At 43.0% G+C, this 27751-nt stretch overlaps 1 protein-coding gene across 4 annotated transcripts; it reads left to right on the top strand.

Annotated features, from left to right (window-relative positions):
* Positions 1-195: 195 nt before the first annotated feature.
* PRPSAP1 (phosphoribosyl pyrophosphate synthetase associated protein 1) lies at positions 196-25483 on the top strand. 4 transcript variants are annotated; one of them, XM_019644496.1, is made up of 10 exons: positions 196-742; positions 3564-3616; positions 5169-5235; positions 14972-15144; positions 16516-16631; positions 17084-17139; positions 17728-17873; positions 23216-23286; positions 24071-24217; positions 24736-25483. In XM_019644496.1, exons 1-10 carry the CDS (start codon positions 573-575, stop codon positions 24892-24894), a joined length of 1158 nt encoding a protein of 385 aa, XP_019500041.1. In that variant the 5' UTR covers positions 196-572; the 3' UTR covers positions 24895-25483. The 4 variants fall into 4 exon arrangements, with proteins under 4 accessions (XP_019500041.1, XP_019500044.1, XP_019500042.1 ...); XM_019644499.1 differs by lacking the exon at positions 196-742 and adding an exon at positions 1107-1124; XM_019644497.1 differs by lacking the exons at positions 196-742; positions 3564-3616 and adding an exon at positions 14662-14737 and having other exon boundaries at positions 5215-5235.
* Positions 25484-27751: the final 2268 nt, after the last annotated feature.

Genomic DNA, 27751 nt, shown 5'->3' with positions numbered 1-27751 from the left:
ATCCCAGCTGAACGCATGCGCCTTGCAGGGCTACCGCTGTATGATCATTGAGGCGCAGAGCTAGATCGTCGACCTCCTCTGAGGCCGACATTTTGGATCCTGGCAGGAAGTTGGGGGCTGGGACCATTAGCAAGTCAGGCTGCACTGCCCAGGAACGTGACAGCAAAAGAGCTCCTGTGGGAGTGATACAGCCAAGAGGCGGAGAGACTCCGTGACGTTTCCCTAAGAACAGGCCTGCAGAGTGCTGCCCGCCGCCCTGCCCTCATCGGAGATGGCGGCTCTGCGGACGCTCTAGCCGGTGCCTCTCGAATGCCTAGATCCCCGGAGGGGGCGGCGGCCTCGCCACTGGCTCTGAGGCGGCCGCGGCACCGGTCGCACGGGACGCAGGTTCCGCCAGAGCTCGTTGTGGCCTTCGGCACGAGGAGGGTGGGGGTCTCGGGCCGCCCCCCTCCTGCGCCGGGTTGCTCGGCGCCCTCCGCAGCCGGACCCCCGGGCCTCGCAGCCGCCTCAGTCGGAACCGTTCCCGCCGCAGCCCCTCGCGGGGCGGCTGTAACTGCGCCGCGGGCCGGACGATGCCCAAAAAGCTGCTGCTGCTGCCCCCGCTCTCCGTGTCCTCGGCTTTCCGCGCCCCGCGAGCCAGCCCCGCCGCACGCCCGGCCATGAACGCCGCCCGCACCGGCTACCGAGTCTTCTCGGCCAACTCCACGGCCGCCTGCACCGAGCTGGCCAAGCGCATCACCGAGTAAGGGTGGGGGACGCCCCGAGGGACCCCTCCCCGGAGGTCGCCCTTGTTCTTCTCCCCCTGCACGCCCCCCACCCGGCTGAGGGATCATTGGGCCCCGTCGCCCTGCACCGCGGGTGGAGGTCTCAGAATCCTGCCGTTTCGGGGCCGGACAAACCCTTGGAGGTGACAGAAGGCGTCCCACTCCCAGCCCCAGCCCCATTCGGCGGGCTCTTAATGACTTAACACCCCTGACCCCCGCCCCTTCTTTCGTCACCCCACTCGCGCGGCCCGGAGCAGTGGTGAGAATTCTGTAGCCCCCGGAGCGAGCGCCTTGGAGCGAGGGGCTGGCCCTGGGTCGGCTCCCCTTCCCCGGGTTGGAATTGACTTCAGAGCCTCCTCGGTGAGACGGAGGCCAGGGTGGAGCCATAGCGCGGAGGACCCGGCGGGGTGGGCGCGGTGGGACGGCGGCAGGTGGACGGCGCGGTGCAGCCGCAGAAGCCGAGGGGTGTGTGTGTGTGTGTGTGGGGGGGGGTTCGCGAGCACAAGGCAACCGCAGGGGCGCGGACTTGTCCGGGCTGGTGATCGAAATGATAGGCCTGACCGCATTTTGCAAGCCAACTTGAAGTTGGATCAGTCATTGGAAGTAAAAGGCTTTGCCTTCCTGTGTCTTTTTAACCCAAGGATGCCTGTGGTCTCAAGTGGCCTTGAGACAGCTCCGAGATGCCTTCCCAGCCTTGCCACTTACCAGCTCTGTAACACCGGGCAAGAACTTCATTTGTAAAAGAAGGGTGGTCCTGAATATTTTGAGCATGAACAAAATCGTGTACAGCAAGCAGAGCAGAGGCTCCTAGTGGCCCCCTGAGCGATACCTGCTGTCTAAATGGCCTCTTTTCTAGTTGACTCTTGTGGAGGACCCCAGAGCCCTAACGTAAAGGAAGAGCTTTACGAGCCTGCTAAGTAAATTTGTTACAAATATAAGACATAAAATTAATAGCCTGTCTTTTAACACTTAAAGTCACTTTCGCTTTTAAACAGTTTATGTTAAGAGTTCCTCTGTGAATTTTTCAGTGTTGATGAACAAAGGCCTACATCTATATTTTTAAGTTCTAGATAGAAATGTAGAAGGAAGTGGAAACTTTAGTCGTATTTACTCAGTCATACCTATTTTCAGTTGGAGTTATAAGTGAGATTAGAAGTGTAAAAAAAAAAATCCCTTTGCAATCTACTACTTAATTCCTGTTTCTAACCCCTGATTATTTGTCTTTCTTTTTGAGGCCAACTAAAATACTAATTTTAAGTATAAAGCTTGTGTTTGTTTATTTTGGGTCAGATTTTCCATACATTGACCTTGCTGAGAGAAAACAGAAAGAAGGAGGGCACATTTCAAATGCCAGTGGCTTTTGCTTTTTTTGTTTCTGTTCGGTTCTTCCCTGCCTTGTTCCAGAAAGGTTTTAAGTTACTGTGAATAATAAATAATTGTAATTACTTCTCTCTTTCATATGTTGAATTTCTCAGTATGATTTTATTTGAAAAAAGGATTTTACCACTAAGCAGAGTTTGAAGATTGTTTGATTAGATTGACCCCTGAGGTTATGATATTTTATTTCCATGATTCCTTTCAGAGCTAGACTTCAGGCAGGGATTCGCACTTTTTTGATGATGTACATTAATCAGTAAAAAAGTTAGATGCCTTACAGCCCCAGGATATGTGTAAGTTACATGTGTGTTACCATGAGCCCTGTATCCTTCATCCAGCGTCCACATTTTGCAGCTCTTTGTTAATCTTGTTTCATCTATTCCACCTATCCCTCGCTTTTTTTTTTTTTTTTTGACTGGAGTATTTTTTTAGTGGTAAAATAATACATAACAAAATTTACCATTTTACCCATTTCAAAGTGCACAATTCAGTGGCATTAAGTGTGCGTACATTCACATAGTTGTGTAACTGTCACCACTGTCTGTTTCCAGAACTTTTTCATCCGTCTCAAACAGAAACTCCGTCCCCATTAAACACTAATTTCCCATTCTCCCCACTCCCAGCCTCTGGTAACTTCTGTTCTACTTTCTGTGTCGAATTTGACTACTCTAGGTACTGCCTATCAGTGGAATCGTGTTGTATTTGTCTTTTTGTGTCTGACGTATTTTACTTAGAATACTTTCTCCAAGGTCCATCCATGTTGTAGCATGTACCAGAATTTCATTTCTTTTTAAGGCTGAATAATATTCCATTGTGTACCTGGCTGAAGTATTTTTAAACAGATTCCAGCCTTACATCATATCACTTCACTCATTAATTGGTAATGCTAACTGATAACAATTGAAAAACAACAACGAAAATACACCACCATTAATTCCTTAATATCACCGAGTATCTAGTCCTTGTTCATGTTTCCCTGATTGTCTCAAAAAGGGATTTTTATACTCAGTTTGTTCTAACTGGGATCCAAACAAGATTCACACTGCATTTGGTTAATGACGCTGAAGTCTATATATGCTTTTGACAATTGAGGCTTGAGTTTTTGGAATTATTGCTAGTAACCAAGTATTTGTTTAGAAATGCTTTTCCAAGACAATTATGATTCATAAAACAATAACTTGACATTAAACTTCGATTGCGGGCTCATTCCAGGAAAGCATTACATTACTGAATGGTGAACACTTGAAGCTACTTATGCAGGGACAGCGGATTTTTAGTTCATTATGAATTAAACTTTCTAAATAGTTATTTGGGAAAGAATGTCAGTCTAGTTATTTTAGTCTTTGTGTTAGACATGTATATGAACTGGAGTGGTTTTTTTTTAGAAAGAATACTCTTAATTGTCTTTTTGCCCCCCTACAGGCGTCTTGGTGCTGAATTGGGGAAGTCTGTGGTATATCAAGAGACCAATGGAGGTAAATTAAAATTATTGCTTAAACATCCTTTGTTCGCTAACCTGTTTAATTGGCTGGCGTGTTTTTAAAGGGCACATACTACACGTCTGTAACACAGAAGCATCTTTCTCTTTCACATTAGAGGTGTAAGTCATCATCCCGTACTTCTCTTTAAATCTTGACTTTTGTTCTCCTCCTTAAAGCCTCCTTTCCTCTTTTTCCAAGGTAATGCAACATCCTGTCATTTCAGAACGAGAAAAGGAGAGCTGTAGAGAATAAGTTTTTTCTTCTATATTGGGCTGTATTGGTAAATACTTTTCGCGTTTATCTAACACCTTAGGTCATCAAATGGCATCAAGTGCGATCTGATACTAGATAGTGATGACTTATTTTAAAAAAAAACACCTTCAGTTCTTTTCATCTCTAAATTTTTCTCTCAGATCTCTTGTGTACTGTCACCTGGGTTGGTGACCTGTTCTTGCTGCCCTCTGGGTTTCTGTGGGGAACTCTGACATTAAATGTCAGTGCTTGAAGGCACTTTGCAGATGGCGAGTGTCCGAGGAATGCTGCGTTATAAATCTTGTAGTGGGGCCAGATAGTTCAGGTTGCGGTGCCCTTACTCATTGCAAAAGCAAGTTAGTACCAATTCATTTGGAATTATTTTTTCGAAGTTGGAAGCCTGGCTTCATGATTCTGTGCTTCCTTTTATCTTCCTGAGGTAGAATTATCTATGGTATAAGTAGCTTGAGGAGATAAACTACTAAGACATAATGATGTTTGGGGATCTAAAAAAAGCAAAGTACTCAAAAAGGAATGATAGTTTAATGGAAAGCACACATTCCCAGGATGTATATAATTACATGTGTGTTATAATTAACCCCCAGATAGCCTTTGTCCAGCTTTCACACTTAGTAACTTCTCACTTGGTGACTAGAAACTTGACTGACTGCCCCTGTGCTTGGCACCCTCTGTCCCCACATCTTTGCTTGTTCCCATGCTCCCTTCCTCACTGCACATTCTAGCTTGCAGTGTGGCCGCTGTTCCCAGCCCCCTTGGTCTTTCTCCTTTATCAAGGCTGGTCTTTCTCTGGCACATTGCACTGAAGAGTTTGCCAGCCTTCAGCGCTGCTGCATTGTCTCCCTGGGTCAGCCTTTGTCCCCTTAGTCCAGGTCCTCCACTGTGTGACCAGCACAGGGCCTGGCACAGAGGAAGCCTCAACGTTTGTTGAAAGTTAACCTTTGGCCTTTTTATTTGCTATAGACTCCTCCCCTCTGCCCCCCCCCACCTGCCCCCTAAGTATCTTGCCTTTATTTTGGTGACAGACTTTCTTTTTTGGACCCTGAGATTTTATATAGATCTGTTTGTTACTTTTGCCTTCATGTCTGTTTTTGGCTTATTTTCCCCTTCACTTGACTTTTTAAAATCTATGTGCATGTCATTCTGAGATCTACTCAGAGTTATTGTGACGCATTAAGTGAAGTGTTCGTTTAGATTCACCTTTACTCCAAATGCTGCCTGATTATTGCATCATGAAGATCTTTCCTTAAAACTACACAACATTTTTATTTTTCAGAAACAAGAGTTGAAATAAAAGAATCTGTTCGTGGCCAAGATATTTTCATTATACAGACCATACCCAGGTAAGAGCACCACTTTATGACATAATTCATTATCTTTTCATATGAACAACAGTTCACTCTTCTTTAACTTATAAATGTTAAACTGTTTTCCTGAGTTCTGTGAGCCACTCTAGCAAATTAATAGAACCAGAGGAAGGGGTCACGGGAACGTCTGATTTATAGTGGGTAAGTTGCAGCCACAGGTGGTAGCCTGGACTTGGCAGTTGTCGTCTGAAGTGGGGGAAGGGTGCTGTCTAGCCTGTAGGATCTGAATTGTAGGACATCCAGCTGGTGTCGGAGACTCTAAGAATTACTTGATTTGGGAAAACCCTCCCACACATTTGGTAACCAGAATATACAGTGTTCTGAATATACAGAGATGGGAAAAAAACTGTTCTTTACAGCCTCCTTTGAGGGGATGGAGAAAACTGTGTCTGAAGGAGACAGGCCCACAAGGTCACAGAGTGAGTTGTTTGAACCCAAGTATAACAAAATTCCCCTGCAGTGATAACTGGTAGATACTAAGTATTTTCTTTTTAATACTTTTTTTCTGATTATAAAAACAATGTTAATCACTAAAAATACAGGCATTATAGAAATGTGTATCAAAAAATAAAACTCCCCCAGCCCTCATCCACTCCCCGAGTCCTTTCTGAGAAAACGACTTTAAATAGTTGTTTTTTCCTCTATTTTATATGTGTGTACAAATTTAGGCTCCATAATTCAAGTGATCCTCAAAACCAAAATACAAATAATTTTAACTTTATCTGCATGGCTTCTTTTAAAAAAGTATATAAATATATCCTTCTGCCCCCAGCCACCCCATCCCTCACCTTCCCACAGCAATTGTTATCCGTCTCCTAGGTATTCTTTCAGAGACTGCATATTCAAGCAATTGCTTATATATTTTTTAAATTTTTATGCAAAGGGAGTCTAATGTACTCTGTGCTGAAGTTTTAAAAAATAAAACAATATACTGTGTTAGCACATAAAGAGCTGCCTCATCTTTTAAAAATTCTCACTTTGAAACCATCATAGACTTACTGAAAACTTACAGGTAGGGTACAACCATCTGAGGGTAAGCTGTCAACCCAAGGTCTCACCACCCCCAAATACTTTAGTTAGTGATTCCTACAAATAAGGACTTTTTCAGACATAACCACAATACAGCCTTCAGAGCGGGAATGCTAACGCTTGCTTACTTTTGCCTGCCATCGAATCCTCGGGCTCTGTCCCAGTTTTGCCTGTTGTCCCAGTAATGCTCTTCAGAGCACGGGGAGCCAGCTCCAAGTCTCCAGTGGCACGTAGCTGTCACGCCTCTTCAGTCTCCTCCGGTCTGGAACAGCTCCTAAGTCTTTCCTTGACTTTCAAAACTTTGACACTTTAGCCTGTTTATTTTGTCGAATATTCCTCAATTTAGGTTTGTCAGATATTTGTTTATATTAACCTAAAAGTAAAAAGGCCGAAGTGAGAGGCAACAAGCATTTATTTGAGATCCAAAGAGTAGCTATTTGGGAAGCACTGATTCAGGCAGAAATCCACATGGTGTTCTGGTTAGGGGGTGAAGGCAGGGGTATTTTTGAGGAGGGAAGGGGAACAATTACATGAATAGAAGAAAGGAATTTCCTATTGGTGTTAATAAGCCAAGGAAGGAGTATCTTACCATGCAAATAAGCTGTTATTCTTTAGCTATATGTGGTGGTGCACATTCTAATGAATAATATCTTTAATTTTCAGTCTGGCAGTCAGAATGTCTGCTTTCTGTTAGCTTTGCAAACAGCTTTTTGGAATACAGTGTTGCTTTGGCCCAGTCCAAAGGTTATTTGCCCAGTTCCAACATTCCAAAGGTTTGGGGAATAAGACCTGCAAGGCAGTTGCCCTGGGATGGTGGCTCCAACTCCATTTTGAGGTGGCTCGGTTTATATCATTTTTCACAGTGATGATGGGATTCAGGTTGTGTATTTGGGGAAGGAATACCACAGGAGTGGAACTGTGTTCTCATCGTGTCTTTTTGCTGCTTCGTAATGTGTTATATGGATCTACCAAAATTTATTCAGCCAGGCGCTTAGCTGATTGTTTCTAGTCTTGTGGTAACTCAGTAGTGCTGCTGTGGAATAGCCTGTGTGTATGTCATGTTGCCCATGTTTTGGGTGTGTCTTAGGCAGACTCCCAGAATTGGAATTGCTGGGTGTAAAGATCCATGCATTTGTAGCATTGATAGATGTGACCGCACTGGCAAACGTTTGTAATACTTGTAGTATCGATAGCTACTTCTGTATTGCCTTCCATGGAGGACATACTAATTGACGTCTCCTCCAGCACTTCTGGTTTGGTATTGTTTGCTTCTCGATGGCGGGTCTTTCTGCCGAGCGTTTTGTTTGATACTGCATCTTTGAAATGAGGGAAGACCTGAGGGGCTTGCCGAGGAGTAAATGCATGTGGTAAGGGGGGCTTGGCACTGCCCACGGAGCTCCCTGGCCTTCTGGGCTTGACCTGGTTTTTATTGGTAGTAAGTAGTAAGGTTGCAGTGTCATTACTTCCTGCCCCTCCCCTCCCTCTTTCTGAATACTTGAGTTCTTTAGGGCACAGGAAACAGCCGCATGTGACCCTAGATCCTCGGCTTGGCCACCTTAGGCTGCCAAGCGCCCTTCACTAGTTTACTGAGGGGTGGAGAAGAGCAGAGCCTCGGGCAGCAGAGCTATGCATAGATGGGCAGCTTTGTCACTGATCCCCCAGGAGTCTAAGTCCAGAGGCAGTGTTGGTTAGTAAAGTCTCTTGCCTCCACCCTAATGAATTTATGATAGCAAATGTGTGTACGTAAAGAATTACTTATCTTTAAGTAATCTTAACATTACTTCACAGGTCTGCATTTTAACTTGTACTTTGAGCTCTGACTTTGAGCTCTTCTCTAGGAATGGTATTGCCTTGGTCGTGATCAGCTGTGTGCCAGCACACAACTCTATCCTTAATTTCCTTTATTCTTATAACACGCCTCCTTTCATGTCCCCATTAGAATGCAAGCTTCATGAAGGTAGAGAGTTTTCTTTATTTACTGCCGTGTCTCCCACACCCAAAACACTTTTGCTTAATGAATAAGTGGATTTTGACCTTCGATGTCACTAGTCCCTCAAATCCTTGTGGAGTGAATTAATGAATACTGTACAATTTTTGTACATTTCCATCTTCATAAAATAATTGGGATCCCCTCTTCTGTTCTGAGACCTCAGTGAGTCCGTAATACTTGATGTTACTTCCTCTCCCACTGGATCTCATCTGAAATTGAAAAGACCTTGGGGTTTGTGTCTATACTTTGAAATTCCTGGTTTTAGTTCAGACTTCCCTTAACATGTCATACACAGTAGATGTTCACAGTCTGAGGACTTGGCCAAAGAACATTCACAGTTAACAGCACTGCCCTCTCGTGATCTCAGAACAATGCGCCATTAGTCTCCCTTGCTTACTAAGAGGTTGTGCTTTATAGAATTCTTGGCTTCGCTCTCTCATGGTAACGAATGCTCAAGGTAAATATTTAACATGCATGGTCTAGAGTGGCACTGGGGGCTGTGATACAGACTGAACTTCATTAATAAAGGGCTTTCAATTTGCAGGTGTTTTCCAGGGCAAGGACAAAATAAGCATGGAAAGACGAGTTGGTTAATGGCTGGTCGGAAAACGTGCATTTTTTTATTCACTTGGACCTAGGGTTTTAGAAAATTTGACCAAAGGAAGAGGTAGGGAGCAGTCCATGGAGTTGCTGTGGAGAGAGAGTGAATCTTGTGGCATAACCATGACAATAATTTTACTGAAGATGGTGCAATTTCCTTAGTGTCCTTGTTTTGAGATTGTTTAGGAGCCACAGTTGTCTTCCTGGTAGTTCAGTTTGGTACTGTGTGTGTTATATGCTGGGGAGTTGGCTCCAACTCCTGGGGACCATTGCATGAGTGATGCCCACAGTGTCCCATCCTCAACAGCCCTGCTCAGCTCCTGTGGCCTCACGCCTGTGGCTTCTTTTATGGATCAGTCCATCTCATATTCAGTCTTCCTGTTTTCCTGCTGCCTTCTATTTTCCCAGCATTATTGTCTTTTCCAGAGAACCCAGTCTTCTCATGATGTGTCTGAAGCAGGACAACTTCAGTTTTGTCATTTTACCTCCAGTGATGTTTCAGGCTTCCTTTGCTCTAGGACCCACTTGTTCATCTGTCTGGTGGTCTCTCTTCCAACACCATATTTCCAATGAATCATTTTTTTCCTGCCAGCCTTCTTCACTGTCCACCTTTCACATTCGTATGTAGTGAGGGTGTGGGTGACCTTAGCCTTGGTCTCTAATGACACATCTTTGCTCTTGGTGATCTTCCCTAATTCTCCCATGGCTGCCCTCCCGAGTTTCCCCCTTCTCTTGATTTCTTGGCTGCAGTCTCCATTTGACTTGATGACAGAACCAAGGTTAGCAAAATCTTTAACAATTTCAATGTCAGTTGGTAGTTCAGTTTGTAGGAATCAAAGCAAAAATATTCTCACTTGGTAGTTCCTGTATCTCTTAGGATGATGGGGATAGGAGAGGAAAAATGTGGAGAAAGGACGTGTGTGTGTGTGTGTGTGTCCGTCCCCATGTATCCCGTATAAAAGGTTACTGGGGGTTGGCCGAGTGGTGCGTTGGTTAGGAGTTGGCTTGGGACGCCAGCTCTGAGCAGCAGGACCTGGGTTTGGATCCCACATGAGGGCCAGTGATGCTGCGCCCTCTACAGCTAAGATGGTGAACAACAGCTCGACCTGGAGCTGGGCTGCTGTGCATTGCCGGCAACGGCGTAGGCTGCAGCCCCTGCTACAGTGGGCTGCCATAAGCTACTGGGTGTGGCCAACAGCCAGTGTTAGCGGTTGGCAGCCGGCGTGAGCTGCCAAGAGCTGCTGTGAGCAGCTGTCCAACGGCTGGCCACTGAACTGCCTCACCTGGGAAGAGCGCAATGATAATACCCACATGGGCCAGTGAAGCGACATCCTCCACAGCTAGACTGAAGAACAAAAGGACAGCAACTTGTCTGTTCCCCTTCCCCAATTCCTCAATAAAAATCTTTAAATAAAATTAAAAAAAAAAGTTACTGGGTTTGCTACAGTGGGTTACTTTTATTGCTTGACTGCAGAAGACTTTAGTGCCAACTAAAGAACAAGAAGAATTTGGGTTTTTAGCATTATCTGCTATACATAGTTATATAGATGAAGGAATAGATCGTACAGAATTTCCTACAGTGTGGGGGGATGCTATCTAAGGTAATAAGCCTGATTATAGACAAGCAGACTGCAAATTAGACATTCAGGTGAGCTCATTGCCTTCAGAGCGGACATCCTGAGATATAGTATAGTCACGCGCCACTTCACAACAGGACACGTTCTGAAAAACACATCATTAGGTGATTCTGTTGTCATGCAAACGTCGTGGAGGGCACTTCCACAAACTCGGATGGTATAGCCTACTGCTGAAATTGTATGTGCTATACTTTTACACAATTGGCAGCGCAGTAGGTTTCTTTACACCAGCGTCACAAACATGTTAGGATGGATACGAAGTCACCAGGTGACAGGAATCCTTTGGCTCCATTATAATCTTATGGGAAACGTTGTTATGTGGCCCATGACCAAATACCTTTTTCTGGTGCTATTGTTGCTCAGAATAGCTTTGGAACTCATCTTCTGGAAGCACTTTCAGAACTTGCAGCACATTTCTTTTTTCTTTTTTCTTTTTTTTTAAGATTTCATTGGGGAATCAGAAGGAGAACAGACAAGTTGCTGTTCTTTTGTTCTTCAGTCTAGTTGTAGAGGACTTCGCTTCACTGGCCCATGTTGGCATTATCATTGCGCTCTTTGTGGGTGAGGCAGTCGCTCACCGGCCATTGGACAGCTGCTCACGGCAGCTCACGAAAGCTCATGAAAGCTCATGCCCGCTGCCGGCCAGTCCCACTGCAGCCTACGCTGTCACCTGCGACTTGTGGCAGCCCAGCTCCAGGTGGAGCTGTTGTTCACCATCTTAGCTGTAGAGGGCGCAGTGTCACTGGCCCATGTGGGATCCAAACCATATGGACCCTGCTGCTGCTCCATGTCCTGCTGCTCAGAGCTGGCATCCCAAGCCAACTCCTAACCAACACACCACTCGGCCGGCCCCAGCACATTTCTTTTGACTACTCTAGTAACAGTAAATTTTTGGTTGTTGAGGATGGATTTAATTTTGGGGAATAGCAAAAAGCCATTCCAAATGAAGCAGTTATGCTGAGTAATTAAAATGTGTGTCTGTTTCTGCACCCAGTTCTGAGATGTGTGTGTGGGTAGCTTCTTACCATACCACAGAGCAGTTCTCCAACACCATTCAACTCAGTTTTGACACCACCTACCTGGAGACAGCCTCAGATGCCACAGGTTTAGGCTCAGCCCTACAAGACTACCCCTCCTCCACTTGATGCCAATGGCTAGTCCAGGTTGTCACCTTGCTTCTGACCTACCGACTGATCGGAGGTTCCAATCATCCCCTATTTGGGTTCAGTTAATCTGTTAGAATGGCTCACTGAACTCAGAAACACCTTACTCACTAGCTTACCAGTTTATTATAAAAAGATGTAACTCAGGAACAGCCAGATGGAAGAGGTGCGGAGGGCGAGGTCTGTGGGAAGGGGCGTGGAGCTTCCATGCCCTCTGAGGGCACCACTCACTCCACGTTTCCATGTGTTCACCAAGCCTGGAGCTCTCTAACTCCCTCCTTTAGGGGTTTTGTGGAGGCCTCATTACACAGGCGTGGTTAATATATCATTGGCCGTTGCTCAGGCCGGGCATCAAACCGCTGTTGCTCAGAGCTCGCACTCTTGGCCCTGTTGGCAATTACTGATTCAACCTCCAGCCTTCTCCTCTCCCCAGAGGCCAGGTGGGTGGAGCTGAAAGTTCCAACCCTCCAATCACATGTTTTGTCTCCCTGGCAACCAGCCCCATCCTAGGTGCAGTCCAAAAGTCACCTCATTAACGTAAAAAACCTTTATTGCTCTCATTATGTAGGAAATTCCAGGGGTTTTAGGTACTCTGTGCCAGAAATAGGAAAGAAGACCACATGTATATTAATTATAAGTCGCAGTATCACCGTGTGGTACTCAAGGAGCTTTTAAATACTGAGCGATGGAACTAAGTAAAATAGAAATGAAGCTTACAAACTATTTGTTGAAGGACAATTTTCATGTTTGTGTTACAAGTTCTATTATATTGGGTTTTCGGAAAAGTCATGACGCATTTTTGCAACGAAAAACATAGAAAAAATACATCGTGACTTTTCCGACAACCCAATAGTATGTTCGTGTTCTGTAAGAAGACTCAATGAAAGCACATTTACAACTTATTTGCTGCAGATGATTGATTGTTGGCTGTGGGGGTGGGGTAAAACCCCATAACCATGTTCTTGTTACCATCTATGGTGCTGGTCTGGTTGCAATCCTAGGCAGTCTCACTGACATATATGGGACATGTCTGTTTCCCCACCTCACATTCCTTTTCGCCTGTTGAAAAGGAGAGAGCAACAAGGGCCAAGTTTCATGTAGGCTGTGATTATCTTAGGGAAAAGAAAAATGGCTGGTAAACATTTAAGAGTGTCCTATTTAGATACAAAGCCCACAAGAACTAGCCAGGACGTACTTGGAACAATCTTAGGGAACAGATAAAGCAGAGGCTGCCAGCCAGCTTTTCTTCACCCAGAGGCCCACAGAGGAGCTGCCTGCTGTCCAGTTTGTCCAGCGTCCCTCAGCGAGTGGGGAAAGCCAGGGCGATAAAGGCCCTTTTGTGGCCTTCCTTACCAGTGAAGGGTGGGATGTGGGAGGCTTTCCTGAGCCTCGGGCTGGAGGGTGTTGAACCTCTTGGTATAAGTCTTAGGAAGAGCAGAAAATGGAAAATAATAACCTCAAGGGTGAAATTAGTAATTAATGGAAGAAAAGTTGCTCTGAAATCAAGGCTTCTCCAGAATTGCTCTTGTTGCATTAACATCTTAGTACCTGGGCCACCCTCATGGTGTGCTATCCAAACCTCATTGCACCATATGGTTGTGTATTATAAATGCTATCCCAATGCCAGCTAAAAACCCACTACCCGGACAGAGAGTCTTCCAGAATCTATTCCATTAACTTCAACTCTGAACATATTGTCAGCATTGGGAGGGACCTGCTGTAAGAAGCTGTCCAGTGGAGCTTAGCACACAAGTGGAAGGTTAAGAAAACTCTAGTTTTATTTCTAACGTTGACAAGCAGTCTGTTTATGGAAGAGGATTTTTGCTATAGTATATATGATGCCTGGTGGTTACGATGGACTCCTGAGTTATTTACATACTGCCTTCCAAGTACTACGCCAGCTTCCAGCTTAACTTTCAGAGCCCACAGGCATCAATTTAGGTGATCTGATATGGGAAGGGAATAGAGTGTAAAGTGTTTGGGAAGGGGAACACTCCTGCACGAGTTAGTCGTCGCCTTCCTGGGACAAATGCTTAGCACAGAGTGATCCAGTGTGGGTCTCTGGCATTCCCCTAAGACGTGGTCAGCTTGTTTACCGTTGTATCTCCCCCACCTAATACAGTGCCTGACTCAACTTGTTCAGTACATATTTGTTCAGCAGATGAACTAAAATTGACAAAGTAGTGTGAATTCCTAAGTACCTTGAAAGTATGGGATAAGTGTTCTGTCCTAATAATACCAAAAGATTGTATGTCCTCTGACCTTTTGCTGCCTGACTTGGGACATTATTACATTGGGAATATTGTGGATGAAAAAGGGGTGCTGTAATAAGTCAGGTCATGGTGGGGAGTCACACCCCAGGCCTGTAGCTTCTTTGGTGAGAGGTGTTAAGCCAGTCCTGTCCATTGTTCTTGGGCATCCAGGTTAACCTTTGGAATACCAGGAGTAATACCCCTCGAAGGGGGCATCAACCCTCAAGAGAGCTCATAATCCTGACTGTCCTGTAATCCATCCCCCGCCTGGCTTCCTCCCACCTCCGTGTCATCTTCCTTATGTCCCCTCCTTAATTGCAAATGCATAAAAGAAATTGCAAAACTTATTCTCTGAAGCATTCGAGATCTTGCTTCCCAGAAATTGTTGTTAGTTTTGGCTCAGATAAGCTCTTATAAAAATTCTCTATGGGCCTGGACGTTTCTTACATCGACAGTAGGAGAGAAAAAATGCTCCAATTGATTTCAGAGGAAGGAAGTGATAACTGGAAAATCTGTGTATGTCAAGGAAAGAAGAGATGGGGGAGATTTTTGAATATTAATTTCCCAGACCTTGACTTGCCACTCTCCACCCCCAAAAGGAAAAAGGATACCGGATCCTTTCTGGTGATGACAGCTCAGTAGAAGGGCGGGTGGATTTCCCTTGGCATCCATAGGAAAACCAGGTACTAGCACGCTGGCCCAAGTCTGAAGCCCTGGGATGGTCCCCACAGGTGCTGGTTACCAGCAGTGGCTGTCTGCTTCGCGTGCCACTCCAGTGACTGTGTCATAGACAAGATCCAGGCAGAGGTGAGATTGGATAACTGAGCTGTGGGATTTAAGTAACCACGGAGGAAAGCCAGAGTTTACGCTGCTAAAAAGAAGAGTTAATACGCTTTCCCCCGTATGTGAGGTGCCATTACGTGCTAGTATGGAAGTAAAATGTCTCTGACACTCATAATGGCAGCTCATGTTAAAGTTGAGATCTTTTCTAGGGGCTTGTAAATGAAGTTAATCCAAAAATACGCACTTGCACTGTTGCAGAGATGTGAACACAGCTGTGATGGAGTTGCTGATCATGGCTTACGCACTGAAAACTGCCTGTGCCAGGAATATCATCGGAGTCATCCCGTATTTCCCCTACAGCAAGCAGAGCAAGATGAGGAAGAGGGGCTCCATCGTGTGCAAGCTCCTGGCGTCTATGCTGGCGAAAGCTGGTGAGTGCAGCAGGGACTCTGGGATCGCGCTGTCGTGTAGTCCCTGCTCGGTAGTAGCCCATCTTTAATCTAGTTTGGGACCTGTTTCCTCTAAGCGCTGTTCACTAATTACTTTTTCTTATTTCCTGTTGGGTAGTGCTGGTTAGGGATATGTGAGCTTAGGTATAAATTCTTACCTTTTTCTCTTTTTCTTATTTTAGAGTGACATTATCTGCTTCAGTGTTTTCTGCTCTTCTCTAATCTTGGCCTTTTCATCATTCTGTTTACTTCCTTTACATTTCACCTGATCATCATTAAATTTTAACTGGCGTTCTTGGCATTTGTATGTGATCTTTTGAGTTTCAGGCCTAGATTTTTGTATTCGCCTTAGTTAGCTAAATTCTATTTATGTAATATTGAAACTGGATTTTTTTTTTTTTTTACTGTTTCTTTAGCTTATCTACTCGTTTTTCCCCCCTCCATGATTGTCTTTCTGTATAGCAGCTCATTTTCGTTTACTTTTATTCTGTGTGTTTTTGTAGCAGTGGCATACTTTGTGGCCCGTGAATCAAATGTAATAACACTTTACACTCATTGGAATTTTATTTGCCTGATGTTTATTTAAGAACTCTAATATATATTTGAGTTTTCAGAAACATATTTGAATTCCATTCTCTCTGAAAATGTGTAATGTTTTTGGAAAGAACAAGTAATACTGGTTCTTTGGTTTGAACTTTAGATGTGACCTTTGGCCATTTGCAGTGTATTGATATATGTACCCCTTTTTTTGTTTGTTTAACGCTATTGATTATCAGAGTCTGTCTTCATGGTTTTTCTATAAGAGTATTTCTTGACCTATTCTTTTATGATCCATAGAAATTGTTCCAAACTCTTCAGTGTCTTATCTTTGTGTTACGTGAGATCTTCTAATATGTATATGACTTGGCTTTTGCTTTCTTACTGCTTCTGCCTTGGCCACAGTCCTTTAACATTTCTTCCTAGATTCTTTAATCAAGGCCTTACCTTACTATTTTTTCTATCTGTTTTTGCTTCAGTATTTATTAATTCCATCTTCATATTTTTCTTCTGCCTGAATTTTCTTTTCTTGATTTTGAGGACCAAGCTAATAATCGTAGCGGCGAGTGCTTTTTTCTCAGCTTCAGTTCTTTGTCCATGTGGAAGGTGATGGGCTCCTTTCTGTTGGTCTTGACACATTCTTTAATCATTAAGTTTGTTAAGGTTACAATAAAGCCTATAGTGTATGTGCTTGTTAACAATACCCCCTCCCTTCAGTCTTCTGTTGGGAAACAGGAAGTGGGCTTCTAGTTTGTGTCCACTGTAGCCATTTCCTTGTAGGGGTGAACTTTGTAATTTTTTGTTTTAAAATTTCAGGTTTAACTCACATTATCACTATGGATCTTCATCAAAAGGAAATACAAGGCTTTTTCAGCTTTCCCGTGGACAACCTTAGAGCCTCACCTTTCCTGCTTCAGTATATCCAGGAAGAAGTGAGGAGCCACCAGCAAACACCCCATTGTCCTCAAAAGAGACCCCGTGTAGTTTTTCTCTGGTATCAGATTTCAACATTGAAAGGCCCATCAAATGATTCTTTCCCTTGAGTCTTAATGCCCAAGGCAGCCAGATAGGGTCAGCATTTAGACCTGGAGGATCATATATTTCAAAGACATTAAAAATGGTATCGAAGAATCTTTAGCAATTGCTTACGTTTTCTAAAATGAAGGTTTTAAGAATGAATTACTTTTTTATCTTCTTGATGTAGCAGTACTTCTGCAGCGATGTTTATTGATAAATGTTAAAATTCTAAGACATATGAATGAAATTCTAGCACACTTGATTGCTAGTACGGGTCATTGTTATAAGAGGGAAAATGTAACACCTGTGTCCAGGTGTTATGTGTTGATAACTTTTCAGTATTTTCTTATTTTTCCTCCAAATCTAGGTTCCAAATTACAGAAATGCAGTCATTGTAGCTAAGTCTCCTGATGCTGCAAAAAGGTAAATAAGCCAGACACATAAAAATCCCTGCGGGTGCTTTCTGAAGGCAGAATGAGCAGTTTGGGCACCCAGGGTCTGCCACAGTGCCGCCTGTAAAGTCTCACTGGCTCGAGCTTCCCTCACGGCCTTGTCATACCCACCACCACAGCTGTATCCCCAGCCTCCAAACAGCACGGGTGCTTGTCTGAATTACTCCGTTTTCTTCTGGGAGAAAATGAAGTTCCTGCTTCAAGTTCTCAGGAGAAGGAAAACAGAAGGGCCATGAGCACTTTTCAGACAGTGGTTTTTAGGAGACCTTTTTAAACAAAGTTCTTTTCTTCTGAAGATGAGTGTCAGAATATTGGACAAAGGATAGCACCAAAATTATCTAGAATCAGATCAGATACTAGCCCACATCTCAACTCACGTGTTTCTTGAGGGATTTACATTCCGGCCTGGGTCCCACATTCTGATTTATGTACATAATCCCTTTGTATGTCCCCAAAAGGTTGAATGGTATTTTTAGTTTATGATTAATAAAGTGATGGAATAGTGACGCTTGGGCTTTCTTCTCATGAATTTCACGATTCCCCTTTGCCTTTCTCTTAGGGCCCAGTCGTATGCTGAGAGACTCCGCCTGGGCTTAGCCGTGATCCATGGAGAAGCTCAGTGTGCAGAGCTGGACATGGATGATGGTCGTCATTCTCCCCCAATGGTCAAAAATGCTACTGTCCACCCGGGCCTGGAGTTGCCGTGTAAGATTAGCTCTATGTTTTTATTTTATTTGCAAATTAAAGAAAGTTTTGAATAGTATGAATGGCTAGGAGTTACTGGGTTGCCGGAAAAGTCATAATGTATTTTTTCTATGTTTTCTGTTGCAAAAATGCGTCATGACTTTTCCGACAACCCAATAACATTTGTATGGCAGTATGCTGTCTTGGTATTTTAAAATAATTGAATGGTATTGCATTGATTTCCCCTTTTGGAAAAGGAGATCATGTTACACACATCCGCCGACGACAGCTGCACGTACTGGGTAGCACTTAGCTTTCAGAGAGTGGGAAATAATGAAAGAATTTTAGCTTTAGTAAAAATGTTATGTGTGATGTTGTGAAACCTTAAGCTTTTCTACTTTGGTGCAGTGGTGATAGAAACCTTTGATCAAATACCAGGCTTTTGGGTAACTTTTAGCATTTATGTTAGTAATATAGCCCTTGGACCTGATACCTGACAAACATATAATTAATTCAGCAGTATGGAGGCTATTTATTTCCATGGAGTTTTTGAGTGGCAGTAACCAGCATTCTGCTGGAAGATACATTATGTTTTTTAGAGGAAGGAGAATATTTGTTTTTAAAATATTTATCTATAATATTTGCCATGTCTCAGAAACATACAGACATTAACAGAGTGGAAAAATATTAGAATGGTTGGTTACACCTCTGACAGGGTGTTTCAGACAGGCTCCTACCTAACGTGTAAACATTCTAGTTGTTTATAATTATCAGACTCAGGAAACTAACGTTGTTATAATACTGTTGTCAGACCTTATTCAGATTTTGCCAGTTGTCCCACCAATGTCCTTTACAGCAAAAGAAAATAGTTTTTTTCTGGGCTAGGACCCAATATAAGACCACATGTTGCACTCAGTTGTCATTTATCTTTAGTCTCATTTAATCTGGAATTGCTCCTCTGTTCTTTGTCTCTTATGACCTTAATACTTTTGAAGAGTGCAGGCCAGTTATTTTGTGGACTATTCCTTAACTGGGGCTCGTTTGTTTCCTCATGATTAGGTTGAATCCGTTATTACTATGATTATTGTCAAATGTTGATTTTTCTAGTTCCCCTTCTTCCCTATTTTTTATTCATTTATATCAGTATGGATTCATAGAATCTTATCTTATTCAGTGTGTTACAATCCATTGCTACTATTTATTTTAATGCTCAAATTGTCACAGACTTGGCCAAAGAGAACTCCTTTAAATTGCCTCCTTTGTTCTTTTGACATGTTCCTATCATCTTTTGATACTTCCTTACTTTCTGGTACCAGATGTTCCATGTTCATCTTGTACTTTCTTAGCCCTGGAATCATCCCAATTGCTTTAGTGTAAAGGGGTATTTAGAAACCAACATTTGGGCTTCCGAGTGTACCGTCAGTCACTACATTTTACTACCTATGACTAACCTTGACTTATGTTCTTTCATAAGTGACTGAATGTGTTTATAGGATAAATGCCAAGAAATAAAATATTTTAATATGGTGAGGTTCTCTATTCTCAGAATGTTGCTTTGTTACTTATGATTATAACAGTGTTTTCTCCTCCCGGTCATCTTGTGTGTCATGGAAACTTGTAAAGCAATGGATTCTTTCATATACATGTTGGTGTGTTTATATTACAACTTTTACAGTTGCCATAGGGTCATTTTTATGATTCCCTTTTATAGATTTAGTCAAGAGAATCCTGAAAGAATGTTATTTCTTATACATGTAATTGTACCTTCCAAATTAAATAAGCTTTATATTTCTTTATCAGTTATGTTTCAACAGTTTATTTAATAGCAATGAAGATGAAGATATTAAAATGTTAGGACAAGGTCAAAGGAAAGCAAATATTCACCCTCGGGGTCTGTGCGTCTTTTAGAAAGTTGAACTGTTTTATCTCCCTGGAAGCCATTCTTTTGGAGCAGCAGTAGTTCTCAGCTGAGGCTGCTTTGCCCCCCAGAGGATTCTGGCAATGTCTGGAGACATTTCTGGCTGTCTCAACCAGCGGGGAGGTAGGGTGCTGCCGGCCGAGTGAGGAGAGGCCGAGACACTGCTGAGCATCCCTTCAGTGCAACAGGCACCCCGTCCAAAATGTCAGTGCTGAGGTGGGGAGACCCGATTTTAGGGTAATTTATTAAAAGTCAAGTTGTATGTTTCTGTTTCGTGAGATAGAATCCATACCTCTGATGGCAAGGGCTGCTAATGAACTTGAAAGGATTGTATGTCAGTGTTCCCTTCCCCTACACTCTGCTCTGTGTTTGCCACAGTGGTGAAAATTAAGAATTTGGTTCACAAAAATGAGAGGAAGTCACCTTTTCTGGCTTGACATTTCCTGGTTTGTTAATTTTATAAGTGAAGAGTATTTTTCACCACTAAAATGAAAAAGAGACATTAGCTCTCTTTGAGCATCTGTTAAATGTAAATTTTGATTTATTTGCATGTAGAGTTATGAGCTTGAAAATAATTTCAGTCTAGTTCTGCCCGAGACCTGATTTTATTTCTTATATCTCTTTTTAATTATAGTCTGTTGATAAAGTTTGCTATTCCGTTGAATTAGAAATAGACTTTACTCATCAAAATGAGTAAAGAATGAATAATTCTCTTTAGTCTTTTTTGCTCTTTATTTTAGGAGAGAAAAGTTAGGTTAATTAACTCCGGAGAAAGAGTTTTTAAAAAAGCGTGTGTGTGTGTGTGTGTGTGTGTGTGTGTGTGTGTGTGTGTGTGTGTGTAAAATCTAAAGATGGTTGTTAATGCAGCATTATTTTACTTGGAAAATGCTAACTTTAAAAACAAAAGACAATTTTCTATTTCATAAGAACATTGGAAATCATGTGATAAATTGACATTTTTACCACAGTAAGTTGATAGAATTTTAACATTGATTTCTGGCCACAAGTAATGTGCACAATTCGTTTGATTCTTAAACTGTTTGGGTTTTGTGAAAGTGGAGAAAAAGAGCAGAATCTTAAACATAGGGTAGTTTAAGCACCCTTTATCTTTGACCTTCAGTTACATACATTACTTTTGATGTTTTTTGGGGTTTGTTTTGTTTTGTTTTGTTTTTAAGATTTTTATTGGGGAATTGGGGGGATGGGAACAGTGCTGGGGAATTGGGGGAAGGGGAACAGACAAGTTGCTGTCGTTTTGTTCTTCAATCTAGTTGTGCAGGACGTTGCTTCACTGGCCCAAGTTGGCACCATCATTGCGCTCTTCCCAGGCGAGGCACATCAGTCGGCGGCTTCTGGACGGCTGCTCACTGCGGCTGCTGGCCGCTCACGCTGGCTGCTGGCTACACACGGTAGCCCATGGCAACCCACTGCCACAGGGGTTGCAGCCTACGCCGTTGCCGGCGACTCATGGCAGCCCAGCTCCAGGTTGAGCTGTTGTTCAGCATCTTAGCTGTGGAGGGCAGTGTCACTGGCCCTCATATGTGGGATCCGAACCGGGGCCCTCTGGCGTCCCAAGCCAGTTCTTAACCATCACGCCACCCGGCCGGCCCTTGATGTTTTATTTTGTGGGCAAGCTGTTGAAAAATCTTTGGCTTTTTTATTTTAGCCTGTCAGGTACTATTTTTTTCCCTTGACCCTATAATAAAGTCTGTTTCTGTTTTTTAGTAGCCACTAAATTATGTGTTCAGTTTTATCGAGATCCTAAAGCCAGTTTTAAGTAGGGTATGAGCATACCAGGAGAAACGCTTACTTTTTAAAAGCCTTTTTAAGCCTTGATCCGTCCTAGCTGTGCCTGTGTTTCTCATTGCAAATTGAGAGGGGAAAAAATTAGTTTTTTGGGAGAGGTAGGCTTAGAGAAAAGTAAAGAGAAGTACTGGGACATGTTTTCTGCCTCCAGCTACAGCTGGATTTCTACTGATCTTTGATGAGGGATACTGGTTGCGGTCTTTTTCTTTTTTTACAGAGAAAAATGGTCAACAAATGGGATTACATCTCTTTAAGAAGCGGGTAGATCAACACAACCACCTACCCACGTGGTTTAATTTAAAGACAGAATTTGAGGAAGCTTTTCCTAATGTTGGTGATTTATTTTTCTCCCCCTTAGGTGATATTTGTATACAGAGCCTTTTTGACTCCAAATTCAAGAAATGGCCCTTGTTTCTGGAATGGAAAAGCAGGAAATGTCTATTGAAATTTGTCAGTAAAATAGTGCTGACTTTTCAGCTCAGCTAATTTGCTGGTGTACAGAAAGGCACTCCTGTTCTCTGAGGTTTACAGTGTCTGTAGATAGGAACCAGCTAAAATGGATGGTTTGCTGATAATTACTAAACCATATAATTACCCTGAATTGTATTCTCTTCTCCCTCATCCACCACTAGTTTAATATTTCATAATCATAAAAAGTTTTCCAAAAATGTAGAATCCTTAGCCCATTCTTCTGAAGTGTTCTTTTTTTTCCCCCTAACTTCCTTTTGAGGGTGAATTCTCTTCCCTTCTCTATCCTGTAGTTTGTTTTGTGTACTGATGGACCTTTTCCAGATATAAATTTTGTAGTGAGATAAGAAGCCTCTTCAGGACTAATTAAATCAGGAAAGGATAATGGACTCATAGTTATTGTTTTCAAGTTCCTTATTTTCAGGAAACTCTGATTATGTCAATGGTGTAGTTATCTGATAATAAGATTACATTGTCCAAATAAGGTTACTTTGGAAGAAAACAAAATGCCAGCTCTTTATCTGGCAGCCTCTCCCTGTTTGATTTTCTACAGACTGGCATCCTTTTTGCATTTGCTTATCAACCTCAGAGTTGGATGTTTCTATTCTGGGCGACACTGCTGTTGCCTCTCTGTGTAGGGAGATCTGCCTCTCTGTGTAGGGAGATCTCCCTCACTTGCTACTCCATCTTCAGACCTCTATCTAAAGACTAGTGGCTGGTAGTCACATGGCCATTACACTCTTGAAACATGGCTGGTCTCAGCTGAGAAGTGCTGTGTGTGTAATATGCATGCACACCAAATATCGAAGACCTCGAATGAAAAAAAATGTAAAACATTTCTAATCAATTTGCATATTGCTTACATAATGACATGGTAACATTTTGGATATATTGGGTAAAATAAAATCTATTCATTTCACCTATGTGTTTTTACTTTTTAATGTGGCTACTAGAAAATGTAAACTTATATTTGTCCCTCCTCTGTTTCTGTTGGGCAGTGCTGCTCTAGACAGTCTTCCTGACAGAGCCCGGGGTCATTGTGGAGGAATCTGCTGCTGCTGCTTTTTTTGGGGGGTGGGGAGTGGTCTGCAGGGAATGAGGTTGTGATCACATTTACTTAGTGATGCATGACTGACAGACTGGTGTCTTGTCGTTTGTTTTGTTTTGCTAGTGATGATGGCCAAAGAGAAACCACCAATAACTGTAGTCGGAGATGTTGGAGGGAGCATCGCAATCATAGTGGTATGGTCACGTGTCTTCCTTCATGTGCAGAAATGACACACTAGCTCTTAGTAGGTTATGCACCTGTGGATTGTTTTTCCAGTAACGATGATAGATTTAAATGGATCCATCTATCCTTTCTCACCCAGACTCCCTTAGGACAAGCAGGAATTTTTATATAGATGAACAGGGATTATTATAACCTACAGGTGTAAAGAAGAGTACAGTAACTCCTGTAAGAAAATTCAACCCCATAAGTAACCTTTGTCTTAAGGGGTGTGAGTTCCATCCAACCAGCCGACCACCTTGACCATGACCTTTAGGGCCATGAGATGAACTAAAGATGAGCTGTTCCGTTTTTACTGATGAGATCAAATGTCTCATTCTTTGTGCTTTAACATGATGTGTTTGCTCCCAGCTCTAAATGCCTTTGCTGGGCCACAGGATTGTGCTTCATAATGACTTACTTCATTTCTTTGTTCCTCTCATTTAACTTTCTCCTGGAAAAAAGTAAATGGGACACTGGCTATGCAGGATTAATCTGAAACCTGAAACAGGGAGATGAGTCGTGCTAGTCCTAAACTCTAGCTGTAAATATCACATAGGACTGTGAGGCTTGGCTGTTTGCACTGACAGCCACGCACAGCACAGTCCGTGCGCTTCTGTTGCCATTGCTGGGTGTCCGACCTTTGACCCAGGCCGATAGCTCTGATTGTCCATTTGCCATCCTCTGAAACAGGTGCAGAGAAGAGCAGAGAGGTGTGTGGAGGATAGCTCCTTAACCCTCACTCTGGTCTCTTCTCAGGATGACATTATTGATGACGTGGAAAGTTTTGTTGCCGCTGCTGAGATCCTGAAAGAGAGAGGCGCTTACAAGATCTATGTCATGGCCACTCATGGCATCCTATCTGCAGAGGCCCCCCGCCTGATTGAGGAGTCTTCCATTGATGAGGTCGGTCTGCTTAGCACACTTAGCTTGAGTCCAGACTGCAGCTCTCTTCTCTGGGAATAGTAAAGTGACTCAGCCCCCTAGAGGACCTGCGAAAGATGCTTTGGATAGCTAGCCATTTGTTGGGGCAGATATATATTTAGGAATATATGTCTGCTTTCATGAAGATTTGCTTTATGTGTTTCAGTATATTTTGCATTTCAATATCATTTGATACTAAAGTAGCATTTCTCTCAAGACTTGAGTTCTCCCCTGACAATATGAAGGTTTTATGCAGTGTGGGGTGCACCCTCTCATTTCTGCACACAAAGCCTAGAACATTCATAATCTTACATTTTGAACCATGAAACCTTTTCCTTGTGTAAAGTTGGTTTAGTTTTTAAAAACTGTACTCAGGAGAATAAGGCTGTATAGGTTGGAACTTGGACTGTAGGTATTAAATATTGGATGAACTTTTCTGAGTGACCACATTGGGGCACACATCAGTAACAGTATTTATTTTCCATTGCTGCCGTGACTAGGTGGTGGTGACGAATACTGTCCCTCACGAGGTGCAGAAGCTGCAGTGTCCCAAGATAAAGACTGTGGATATCAGTCTGATTCTTTCTGAAGCAATTCGGAGAATCCACAATGGAGAATCCATGGCGTACCTTTTCCGAAACATCACTGTGGATGACTAGCTTTCATGGTTGCCTTGACCTTGGAACTCCTAAGGAAAACATGTAAAAAGCAGTGCCATCAATTATGTACACAGTGTTTCCTTTCCAGGGAGTCAGATAGTCTCTTGCCAAGTCTGGCAGGTAGGAGGCATTAAGATAGTCAAGAGGGAGACAAAGCTAATCCATAAATGGCCTTAAATGTCTGCCCTCACCATCTGTTCCTTAAACAAGTTACAGACACTTTCCTGAAAAGAATCTGAAAATCGTTTGATACTAAAAAGGAGTTAAAGGCAGATAAAGTTTTAACTCTACATACAATGTTCATTCAGTTTCAGCTGCAGGTAAATGTGTGTGTGAATGTTGAACTTGGTTAGGGAAGCTGAGTGCCCTGGCACTGTATCCATTCCAGTTGTCCTCTCCTTAGTCAGCTTCATGTAAATCTTTTCTAAAGAACCATATTTTTCTCTGAGAAACTGCTGTGCCTATCACCACTGAACGATGAAGCATTTATAGCGTTGCTCCCTAGCAAGGAAGCCAGACTAGAGAATAACACGCTCCCCCCAGGTGTCTGCGATGCTCTTAAAGTACAAATAAAAGAATTTGTCGTCTTGCTCGTCTCTTTACTCCATTGCAGAGCTGCCAACACTCCTGCTTCATGGTGACAAAATTCTGTCCAGACTCTGCAGAAGACAAGGGATATACATTGGGTGGTTTAGGTCCATGACTGGTCCCAAACCTTGGACCTGAGTCTCATTCTGCAGGTTCTATCCCCTTTCTAGGCATTGAAGTTAAATCCTTGTTGAATGATATAGTTAAGATCTAAATTTATTAAAAAAAAAAAAAAGGAGAGAACTAATTCTACTTTTTCCTGTGTTATAGGTGACACTTAGGTTTATTGCATTCCTTAAGAATGCACTTGGCCTCTCTATCCAACATTTAAAATTACATAATCACAATTCTAATGTATCTCCCCATTTTTCAGGTAAGCCTTGCTGCAAATATGGTATAAACTTTTTATATCTTTTAGTCGGTCCAGGTCAGGCCTGAATGTAACAGGAAGGAGCGTGTGCTAGGAAATGAACTGGAATTGCTCATTGGTTCTGTTAGTTCCTGAGAGGTAATAAAGGACAGTTTGATTATTTGTACAATTGTACTTCTCTGCAGGGAAGTTTCCTTGACATTTTTATTCCTTTCCTAATGACTAGAAAAGTCCCGAACACAAAATCGAAACTTCGAGCACATTAGCTTTTCAAGCATACAAATGAGTTGCCTCCTGTTAATAGTCCAAGTAGGGGAATTTTGAGTAAAGAACTTAATTATAAAATGATTAGCATGGGGGAGAGGAAGTAGACTGTTCTCAGGAGCCCTGGTTCTTGTCCCTTAGGTCAGGCAGATGACTAGTCCCTTCTGGGCCTCTGTCATCAGTAGTAAAAAGGGAGGTTTGCAATTGAAAGGTAAGGTCCTTTCAACTCCAAAATTCCATTTATACCTGCAGTTAATGTTTTCCCTGTGTCTCTAGGAGTAGAGATTTTTAAATGTCCTTAAGTAACAAAAGCATTTAGTAGAATGTATTTCCTGGGATTAGGACTAGAATATATTCAAATATGCCCTTTCCACTGGCATCATATGTGCCTGGCATGATACCAAGCTTCAGGGATATGAAAGTGAAAACAGGAGGACTCAGGGAACTGACATTCTGGCCATAGCCAGTGTAGCAGCAGTCACACTCGTCTGGAAAGTCACTGAACTTGGAATTGAGGAAGCCCACGCACCGAACGGCTGATGCTCGATCCCAAAGCTTTGACTTTGACCTGGCTTTAAGTTGTGTAAGGTAAGAGCATGAGTGCGCAAAAGAGTACAAAGAATTTGTTCCTTTGAAGGTATCAAACGCTTGAAGGCCTGCTGTGTGCCAGACACTGGGAATATAATGGTAAACAAAATCCTGTTACCCTCATGGAGGCTATAGACTTGTGTTTAACTTCATTCCCAGGGAACACTGCCTTTTGGGGGGGGTGGGGGGTGGAGGATGGTGGGAGGACAAACATAACCGGTTGCAATTAAATTTTACCTGCTCAGACTAATCTAAAAATTTGAATTTGAAAGTAGTTAAAATAGGAGTAAGTATAGATGTAATCACAGGTTTTTCGCTTTCCTGAATAGAAACACGAGCTTTCCTGAATATTTTATATGTTTTCAGGAAGAATCTGGTATGGGGAAACCAAGACTCAATTGCTGAGAGCACCAAATTCGTGTAGTCCCATCTACTGCCTTGTAATGAGCTGAAATGCTGTTGAGTTTCTTTTGAGATAAATTAGGCCAGGCCAGCACAGGAAAGGTCTATCTACTGGTGACAAATTGGCGCCCCCTGGGTGGTGAGTGGTCTTAAGTTACCCTTCCTTTGGATTGCGTGAATGATACAGTAACAGTCCCCAAGGGGCCATCACTTAGATTTGTGCCCGTGTCCTGTATAATGGACAGTGAAGGACACAAAGCACAGTTACCATGATGCCCCTAAGTCTCTGCATTCTTAGTGGGCTTCAAAGGTGAGTGAGTCGGCCTTTCTAGGTTAAGGGGCAGCTGGAATCTGTGGACCTTAGGAGGCCTCCCCTCTCCCGAAACTAATGTGTTGGTTCTCTGAAAAAAATGCCTTGGCACTGTCCCATGCCGCCTGTCCTTGGTAACGTTTACTGAGGATAAAAATCAGTGGCGCCCTGGGGTGTGGCCCAGGCTTTAGACCCCTTTGGGAAAGACTCCCTAGTGAGTTTGGGGTGGCTTGAGTTTGGGCAGGTTCCGCAAGGCCAGCACCTTTCTGCCTCCTCACTGGCACTGGTCTCTCTGCTGGCGCGTTCTTCCGCGGAATTCTCAGGGGGTGGGGATG

This window comes from Hipposideros armiger, unplaced genomic scaffold, assembly GCF_001890085.2.
Source record: "Hipposideros armiger isolate ML-2016 unplaced genomic scaffold, ASM189008v1 scaffold_87, whole genome shotgun sequence".
NCBI lineage: Eukaryota > Metazoa > Chordata > Mammalia > Chiroptera > Hipposideridae > Hipposideros > Hipposideros armiger.
Note: the sequence above shows the minus strand (reverse complement) of the source record. Positions and strands in the feature narration are given on the sequence as shown.